Raw genomic sequence first — 10155 nt, forward strand, 5'->3', positions numbered from 1 at the left:
TAAAAAAGGAAGGAATCGAACCCACGACCACAGGAAATAAGCCGCTGTGCTAAACCACTAGACCGGCTGGTAATTGAGTAATTATTTTAATCTCCTGAATTGCAAATGGTAATATATAGATGAGATGAGATAAGATTAGACAAGACAAAATGTTACGTAAATTATGTTCCGTCCAGTGAGAAATGTATCACTGACATATGTATAGATCACTTCTATATACACATATACATACATATATACACACAGATATATATATATATAATACAAGCTCTGCTTATATATTATATGTATATACATACATACGGGGTTACTGTATGTGTATAATAAGAAATATATAACCCTGGTCAATTAACACAGCGCCATCTAGACCCATGGTAAGCAGAGCTTGTGTTATGGGTACTAGACAACTGATATAAATACATAGATTTTATTGTAAATACATACATAATATACATAGAAAACACCTAGAGTAATACAAACAATTAAACTCATGAATACAAATGTTTGCACCGCGCGAGGAATCGAAACCGTGACGATCGGAAGTAAAGCGGTGTGCTAAACCGCTGGACCACCGAGGCCGTCAGTATATAGTGTATATTCACGCCATGTCATTTACATGGTAGACAGAAACAACTGCAATAATGATTATACCAAATACCTCATCTAGAAATACAGTGGTTTAGATTTTTTTGCTATTTTAATATTATATATAATAAAGAAAAAGCATTTTTAAAGTATTAATATTGTTTTTGCGAGGATGTGATAGCAAAAAAATACAGTTGATTTATCAAAATCAAAATATCTTTATTCATGTAGTTCTATTACAGACTCATATGATATGTCAAAAGCTACCGTAAGACCTGAGTTTCTTGTCGGTTCTTCTCAGAAAGGTCTCCGAACTGACATATCATAAATATGATATAAGCTACTGTCAGTTCGGAGACCTTTCTGAGAAGAACTGACAAGAAACTCAGGTCTTTTTCTTTTCATATATACTTGTACATGTTTACATCTATACAGATTTTTTAAATTAAAAATTTAGGAAGAATCGATATTATTTTCTGACTGACTCTCAGCTGACGGAAACACCGATAACAAACCAAATTAATCAGAGACACGGCGGCAGGGTTGAATTTGCTTATTGAACAGTCAAATATATTCTGCTAATTATGTACATTTGACAATGACTGTAAAAGACAAGTTTTGAGGTTATATTACACTGGTCAACAAAAAAATTGTTTATTCCTTCGATTTTTTCCATTTCTACCTCGAATTAACGCGTATTGTTTGAATATAGCAACAGTTTACAGCTTTTGTTTTTGAGTTACAGCTAACTTCCCTCCCTCATTTACTATGTTCAACTTTGATTTGCGTTTTTTATTGAACACTGATATATATTTTGCTGTTGTTTTCGATATGACTTCGTCAACATTGTGTTGTGTAATTAATCACGATTGTTTTTGCTATATTTGTAGTATATTGATAGTGTTTAATAGAAATTTTGTTAACGTAATGTATTTATTTTCTGTTTTTTTTTTTCGTCAAAATGATAAAACTGTCTGTATATAAAAAAATGATGGTAGTAGCAATCTCCCAATAGGTATTTTATCAATCGGAGCCATAAAATACCGAAATACAGAAAAAAAACTGGTAATAAAAAATTTAAGCTACTAGAAATCAATATTTTCTTCATACTCAAAGCCATAAAAATACCCAAAAAAAGAAAAAAATGAAGGAAACAAGACTTGTGTTGACCAGTGTTATTATTATGAATAATAATTTGTTTGTGGTAGATATGTCCGCAGGACGGAATATAGCAATGGAGTTTGTTATTATCTGATATGTTTTATTATGGTTTATTGTAATAACAAGATTATTGTTAAAATATTGTTATATTAATAAAAATATTTATATTTAAGCAGTTTTTTCTTTATTGAACTGTGAGCTTTTGTTTTAACTGATGTGCTAACGGTATATGTGTAGGATGATAAGATACGACCTCCACGAGGTAACCCCTGGGGAAAAGCTCCACTCCAGAAGGAACTGTTAGAATTGTTCATACTTTTTATGTATGATAATGGAATAGTGCACCCGCCTGCACACAAGTGGAGGATGAAAGGATGAGCTTAATAATCAGGACAGTTCGCCCATCGTGGTGAACTGTTAGTATTGCGTTGACTGAAAGAGATCTCTTCTAGGTATAAGTCCATCTTTGCTTACATTGTCTCTCAATTATTTTATTAATGGTATCATTTGTACAATAAAGAATATATATAAAATTTTGTATAAAATTACCTAATAACAATAATTATCTATATATGGGTATTATATAACAGATATAAATACTTAGATACTTTTTTATTGTAAATACATACATAATATACATAGAAAACATCCAGACTGATATATATATATATATGTCTGGATACTTTCTATATATATATGATAATGATAATCATGAATACAGAATATAATAATAACGTAACATCCCTGGACAATTCACACAGCGCCATCTATTTTTCAGCTAAGCAGAACTTGTGTTATGGGTACTAGACAACTAAAAGATGCACTTAGCAATTTTTTTTGTAAATGCATACATAATATATATAAAAAACACCCAGACCGATACAATCATACTTATGAATACAAATGTTTGTACCGTGCGAGGAATCGAACCCACGACCAGTGCAAGTAAAGCCTTAAAAACCAACCGCTAGACCACTTTATCTAAGTGTGTGTGTATTTAAATAAAATACATTTAATATAGTAATCTTTTATTGTGATTTCTCATACATTTGTCCGTGCTGTCGCTTTAGATGGCGACGTAAGGAATCTTTAGACTTAAATCTACCTTCGCAATAACTACAAGAAAACGACCTAACATCCTCATGAGACTTCTCGTGTCTTCTCTGATCACATTTAGTAAAAAACCTCCTATAACAAATACCACAAGGGTAGTTGCGTTCCTTTATATGCACACATCGGATATGAGTCTTCAAATTCTGCTGCGCATGGAACGTTTTCCCGCATTCCGTGCATTCAAACGTCTGCCGTTCAACCCCATGCTCTCGTATCGTATGTTCTAACAATAAATACGTGTAACGGAACGTAGCGTTACACAATAGACAATACCGTTTCGATACACCAGCGTTATGACTCTTCTTCATATGTTTAACTTTCGAATAGTGCGTCAAAAATGTAGCCGAGCATAGACTACACTTTTTTTCTTTATGCACGGAGTTGACGTGTGTTCTTAAACTTAAACGATTTATGTACGAGACGCCACAGATCTCACAAACGTTGTTCATGAAATGTTTATTCATATGAACGGCTAAACGGGTGAATGTGTTGAATTTTTGATCGCATATACTACATTTCAAATCGCCTTCCAATTTGTAGGGTATTAAAAGATGGCCGTCGGCGTCGGAACCGAATTTAATATTGTGAGTTATTAAATGTGATTTCAGATCTTGCAGGTCTTTGCATTGTTCCGAACAGATTTTACAGGCCAGGTTGCTTATTTCGACACTTTTATATGACAGTCCTCGCAGCGAATTGAATCTCAGCTTTAAGATCTTCGCGTTGGAGTGTATTTTCGTGTGCTCCCTCAGATCGGAGATTTTGAAGAAGGATTCTTTACAGAAGAAACATCCGAACTTCGTTTTTCTAGATTTGAAGAGGCATAGGTTCGAGTTCTGGACGAGTTTTAGTGAATTTTCTCTGAGATCGATCTGTCTTTGTGATATGTCTGGAGCTTTTTTAGGTCTTGTCTTTATGGATTTTGCTGAAAACAACAAAACATCTTAATGTTGAATGTAGTCTAGTATATCACTAGATACTATAATAATAACGATAATGCCCGCGACAGTGTGAAAACGATAGATTAAATAATATTATATATATATATTTTATGTTTGTAACGGAATCGAATCGCAACCCATCGATGTAAGGCGGTGTGCTAAACCACTAGAACACCGAGGCCGAAATTCAAAAAACATTTATTTATGTAGAACCATTTAGCCGATTATGAACGTCAAATTATTTATATTATATTTTTCCCCTGCCGTCCAGTTTAGTATATAGATCCAATTGAGAAGAACTGGCAAGAAACTCCATTCAATTACTTTTTTTAAAGCCGGTTTATTTAGTTGTTTCCGCGACTTCGTCCGAGTGGAAGTTAACTTTATTTTTCTAAAAAAAAAAAGATTTTTTCTAATATATAAGTAACCTAAATTACTCCTTATTACATAAGTTACCTGCCAAAAAATATCCCGTCAAAATCGGTCCAGCCATTTCAGAGATTAGCCGCAACAAACAGACAGACAGACAAAAATGATAAAAATGTTATTTTGGTGCATGTACCGTATTTACATTCATATGCATGTAGTAAAAAACGATTATTTCAATATTACAAACAGACACTTCAATTTTATTTATATGTATGTATATTTATATAATTAATATAAAAATCATACGTAGATAAGTAATATACATACCGTTCTAAATAACAGATTAAAATAAGAATGTAATCTAAAAAGGAACATAACATAAAATATACAACAAAAAAATCTTTGTATATAAAAATTACGTGTCACGTTGTTTGTCCGGGATGGACTCCTAAACTACTGAACCGATTGCAAATTTGATTTGCACATTGTGTGCAATTTGATCCAACTTGAAAGATAGGACAGCTTACATCTCAATTTATAGTCGTAATATTATTTAACCTTAGCCACAGTAACGCGTGGCCGGGTCTCCTAGTTATACATAGGTAGTGCGTCGCTTAGAGTGTCTAACATTATTTAACAGTTGAATATTAAACAATGAGTTGTTATGATGAAGAATGCAACTTACATATATTCCTTAGCGGCATCACTCTGGCCTCACTTTTCTTTCTTACAGGAGCTTTGTGTAGTTTATGATTTTCTTTACCGACAGAATCTGACTTTGGTTCCATTTTAATAATGAATATTTGTCCTGAAAATTAGAAATAAAAAATTAAACAAAATTATTTGTTAACATAGGACCTTTTGACCTCTTGAGCACTTCCATTTTTTTTAAGATTATCCCTACTGTCCATAAACAAAACCAAATGGTTACGACTGTTATCCCAATTGGGATAGTCAGAGGTACTGATATATCGATATTTTTTTTTTCGTAAATACATATATATTATACATAGAGAACACCCAGATTGACACAAAGAATCATACTCATGAATACAAATGTTTGTGCTGAGCGAGGAACCGAACCCGTGACCATCAGACGTAAAGCTGTGTGCTAAACCGCTAGACCACCGAGGTCGATATAATTGAGAATAGTAAACACACTAAGTACTACTAAGCCATAAGTCTCAATTAGTAATAAAACAATAATAAATACTGTTCCCAGATGTTCTGAGAGGAGAGGGAGATGAGATGGAAGTTTTATGGACTAGTGACCCTACAGCCAGCAATATACTAGGTTGGTCAGTGATAAATTTCAGGTGAATTTATCATAATAGGCTAACTGACATGACTTCATACAATATACTAGGTTGGTCAGTGATAAATTTCAGGTGAATTTATCATAATAGGCTAACTGACATGACTTCATACAATATACTAGGTTGGTCAGTGATAAATTTCAGGTGAATTTATCGTAATAGGCTAACTGACATGACTTCATACAATATACTAGGTTGGTCAGTGATAAATTTCAGGTGAATTTATCGTAATAGGCTAACTGACATGACTTCATACAATATACTAGGTTGGTCAGTGATAAATTTCAGGTGAATTTATCGTAATAGGCTAACTGACATGACTTCATGCTCATCCTACCATGCTCCACAGCAGTGTAGAATTAATATTTTTTTTGGGTGCAGGCCACTTTATTTCCGCCGCCACATGTAGGTGTATTACCTTTCTAAAATAATATTTTTGCCGCCACTAGGCCGCGGCCTATATGATCTATTTATAAATACAGGACTGGGTAGTTATGTTACAATATCAAATGAAGATACATAAGGGCATAATAAAACTTCAAGTATTTTAGTGGTATAAAAAATATAAATCCGAGACTGTAGTATCGGATTTATATTTTTTATGAGTGTAAGCCATTTTATTTCTCTATATTACCTTTCTAAAATAATAATTTTGCCGCCCCTAGGACGCTGTCGCCCCTAGGCCGCAGCCTATATGGCCTATTTATAAATCTAGGACTGCTCCACAGGTGCCCAGCGTAGTATATCGTTAACGCAGGATTGTCATTAGAAATCAAAATATCAGTATTCAAAATACCTTCAGTGTCATTCATGTCGCCCTGCTCTATGATAAAGGTCGAGTCATCAGCTTCATCATTGAAAGCAGGTATGTGGTCATCAAATTCATCATTACCATTTTCTTCTTTAATTTGTATGGTAGCATCCTTTCCTGAAAAACGATTGTTAAAGATTTATTTTTATATTTGTTTTTCCTTCTTTTGGCAAGAGGCTAGTATTGCCTATTAAACCATGAACAAACAGGAAATGGGACGAGATAACGGAAATAAACGGGTTAAATTTTGGAATTACTCTGAATTAGTGATCATGGGTTTTAAAGTTTAATGTCATTGTGGAAGATAAAAGATGGAAGAGTTTTATAAATTATAGGATTACTAGAATGGCAAAACTTTTGACAAGATGATGAAGTGGAAAGTGTCACAAGAAGTGAACCCTGACTGGGTCCTGACCAGACCCGTCTACACCCCCTATGATGATGCAGGTCTATCTTTCCATAAATTCAAATTTTTTATTAAGAAAACTTATAAAATAAAGCTTATTACCTATATCTAGATAAACTTGTATGCATTAGTTGTCGAGACAAAGGATTTTCAATATTTAAAGTATGTTAGACATATACACTACTTATTTCTGAACACACCTTCATGTGATGTAGATGCTGCACTATACTGTTTTAACAGAGTGTCTTCAACTAACAGCACTTGTTTCTTGAACTCTGTGGCATCTCTAAGTTTTATGATGCAATTCTCACATATTAATTGTGTACAATCACTCAACTTTGATATCTAAAATGTAGGGAGTAAAAAAATTAGAGGTTCCATCAGAGTAGCTCCTATTGTGGAGAAAGTAAGAGAAAGTCTCTTACGATGCTATGGCCATATTCAAAGATGCAAAGACAACTATGTGGTTAAAAATGTGCTCAAGATACCAAACTCAATCAGAGGGGCAGATGGACCAGGACAACCTTAATATACAGACAACCCAGAACAAAGTTCTCTGTACAGGGAGACCCGACCCCAGATAACCCATGTTGGGTTGGACAAAGAAGGGAGTGAATAAAAAGTATAATAATAATAATTCACACAACGCCATTCTGTCTCATGGTGAGCAGAACTTGTGTTATGGCTACTAGACAACTACTTGATATAAATACTTCGATATTTATTTTTTGTATATACATATATGTAAATATAACATACATATATATCTACAAAAGACTAGACTACCAAGGCCATCGCAAAAAGTAATATAAAAAAGTATACTTTATGTAAATATAAATTAAGACTGGTTTTCTGCAATTTTTCCTGGCATTTAGGACTTTGTGTGTGTAGAGAAACTGAGGTACCATATAGATTTCTTAATTTTATTGTTGTTAGTCAAATTTAATCATTAACATCAAATATTTCTCAATAAATAAATATGCTACTTTTATTTTTAAGACGTGTATAATATCAGTTTCTGCCGTAAATTTAGCTAAAAGTAGCAGACGAAAATGGATGGAAATGGAAACAAGTTTTTTATTCGAAACTAAAACATTAATCTAACATTAATTTATACTAAAAGATTGTTAACTTACATGTAAATTAAATGTATCTAATAACATATCAATATATATTTCGATTTGTCCGTCGTGGCTGTATTTACTCGACATGTTTTTGTAGCAGCCATTTGTGAGACAACAACGGCATATATTTGATTCCATATTTTATAATATTAATTACAGAATTTATAAAATTTTCTAAATATTTACAAGTAAAATTAGGTTTGTTTATTTATTTATTTATTGTACTTTGGTCGAATGCCATTGTCATTCAAATTGTCATAAGAGCACAGAGTACCTAACTGTCATGTATGTAAACAAGATAGTCAATATCGGAGTTCTTGTTTCTTAAGAATTAATAATAAATATTAATTCTTCTAAAAAAGTACCTAAACCAGTCCCTAAGTATGGTACTACGTCTTAACTTAGGATAACTTAATACAAATATATTTTATTATGTATAATAAATCTTAAATTCTAAAATCTAAGTTATGCTTAGATTTTATAATAATAACCCGCCTCACATTGAGTACATCTCTATATGTACAAAGTAAGCTTCATTGCCTTCCTACTTGTTCTTAGGTAGCCTTCTCACGAAGTCATAAAAATTATTGTAACTACATACAATAAAAAATTCATACCAAATAAGTTTAGCTATTCGCCACTAGATGGCGCTGTAAATAAAAACGTATTTTTGAATAGACATTTTTCTTAAAAAAATATTATTATTCCCCGCTCTATTATTCAAGTATAAGAAAAGGACATTTACAAAATACATTTTCATTGGAAACTCCGAGGATGGAATACGAATAAAATTAAAAATATCATAATATTCATTTTCACTTTATTATCAAAAATAAATTAGTAACAATAAAATCATTGTATGTTACATTAATGTATACACTAAAGTATTATAAGTGTTGATGCTATGAGGGCTGGTGTCGCCACGTCCGTAGTCCCGGACAGATTGGAGTGTGCCAAAGCCTCAGAATACCGTCAATTAATATGTATAGTGTATAAGGGAAAAGGAGAGAACCTACACTATCACACACAGGGCCGTCTTTCCCCTATTAGAGGTCCTGGGCACATTTAGATAAGGGGGCCCTACCTTCAAAACAAAATATGCAAAAATGACAAAAATAATTCTAGAAAGTCGTTATGTGATGAGGGGTTTTAGTTCTTGCTAGACATTTATAAAATAATTACCATAAACGAACAATATGATCAATGTAGGTAAGCATTTGTTAAGACTAATTTTCAGGCGAGAGTAGAGAAGCTATCGGTTATCGTTTGGTAATGGAGTAGGGACTAGACTAGACTAGGGGGCCCCAATCCATCACGGGGCACTAGGCACGTGCCGATTGGAAAAGAGAGGCCTGACCACACACATACTTAATACAATATTTTCGTGAAGGTGAAAGAAAGAAGAAAAAAACGATTCTAAAACAAAACAAAAGGGATGAACTTTATGAAAGAAAGAAAGAAAGAAAGAAAGAAAGAAAGAAGAATATATTAATTTGGCGCATACAAAACAATCATACAACATATTACAAAAATTTTAACAAGTTATTTTAAAAATACAGCTGCGACCAAATTGGTGTCCACTCAGCTTTGTGTCTGGGCTGTAAAGTCCAAACGCTGATTTTCAGTGGAACCTTGTAGAAAATAATTTAAAATATAAAAATTGTGTACCTATTGCTGCCTGCGTGAACGTGCGCTGTTGGTGCTTCTGATTAGGTGTAAGTCTATGCTATGATAATGTATAGAAATAAAAATACATAGATAATACAATACAGTACGGACAGTTATACAGTGGAAATTTGATTTTCAAATAGAAATTAAGTTTTTTGTTTAAATGTAAATACAGATTTTGAATTTTGAATTAGAGGCGATAGATTGTTCCAACATTTCGTAGCAGCGTAGCGAAAGCTGCCACGAAATGCTGCGGTACTGTACTGCGGAAATATTAAAAGAGATGCAAGTCTTGGCAGTAGTTGACTAAACTGAAGTTTATGGAATAAGTAATGATGGTTGTTTTTTATGTATGATTCCAAAGAGCAACGAAGCGAAATGCAATGTTCGTCGGGCATTCATATTTATCATTTTATTGGAATTTAAAAAAGGAGTAATGTGTGAGTGCCGAGGAACTGGAAAATAAATCGAATGCACGCATTTTGAATACGCTGTATATTTTTTTTGTGCGAGTAATGGTCTGTGGGAATCAAGAGCGTAATTGTAACATTATATTATCTGTGGTAATATTAAAAAATATATGTGTGTATACATATATTTTTTAATTTAGTCTAATACCCTACAATCTGACGGTAGGACGCACACTTTTATCACAGTGTCG

At 32.9% G+C, this 10155-nt stretch overlaps 1 protein-coding gene across 1 annotated transcript; it reads right to left on the reverse strand.

Moving 5' to 3' along the window:
- Window positions 1-2774: 2774 nt before the first annotated feature.
- LOC131850224 (zinc finger protein 62-like) lies at window positions 2775-8049 on the reverse strand. Its single transcript, XM_059200393.1, has 5 exons — window positions 7839-8049; window positions 6903-7047; window positions 6282-6413; window positions 4855-4977; window positions 2775-3784 (listed from the first exon to the last, which is right to left on the reverse strand). Exons 1-5 carry the CDS (start codon window positions 7962-7964, stop codon window positions 2775-2777), a joined length of 1536 nt encoding a protein of 511 aa, XP_059056376.1. The 5' UTR covers window positions 7965-8049.
- Window positions 8050-10155: the final 2106 nt, after the last annotated feature.

This window comes from Achroia grisella, unplaced genomic scaffold (genome assembly GCF_030625045.1).
Source record: "Achroia grisella isolate CSIRO2021 unplaced genomic scaffold, CSIRO_AGI_Agris_v1 utg719, whole genome shotgun sequence".
Taxonomy (NCBI): Eukaryota; Metazoa; Arthropoda; class Insecta; order Lepidoptera; family Pyralidae; genus Achroia; species Achroia grisella.

Excerpts from the sequence above, each read along its gene's own strand:
- LOC131850224 (XM_059200393.1), bottom strand. The coding sequence starts at position 7,964 with ATGGAATCAAATATATGCCGTTGTTGTCTCACAAATGGCTGCTACAAA. Across the intron at positions 6,414-6,902 it reads AGCATCTACATCACATGAAG|GAAAGGATGCTACCATACAA; the intron begins GTGTGTTCAGAA and ends ATCGTTTTTCAG. Across the intron at positions 4,978-6,281 it reads CGACATGAATGACACTGAAG|GACAAATATTCATTATTAAA; the intron begins GTATTTTGAATA and ends TCTAATTTTCAG.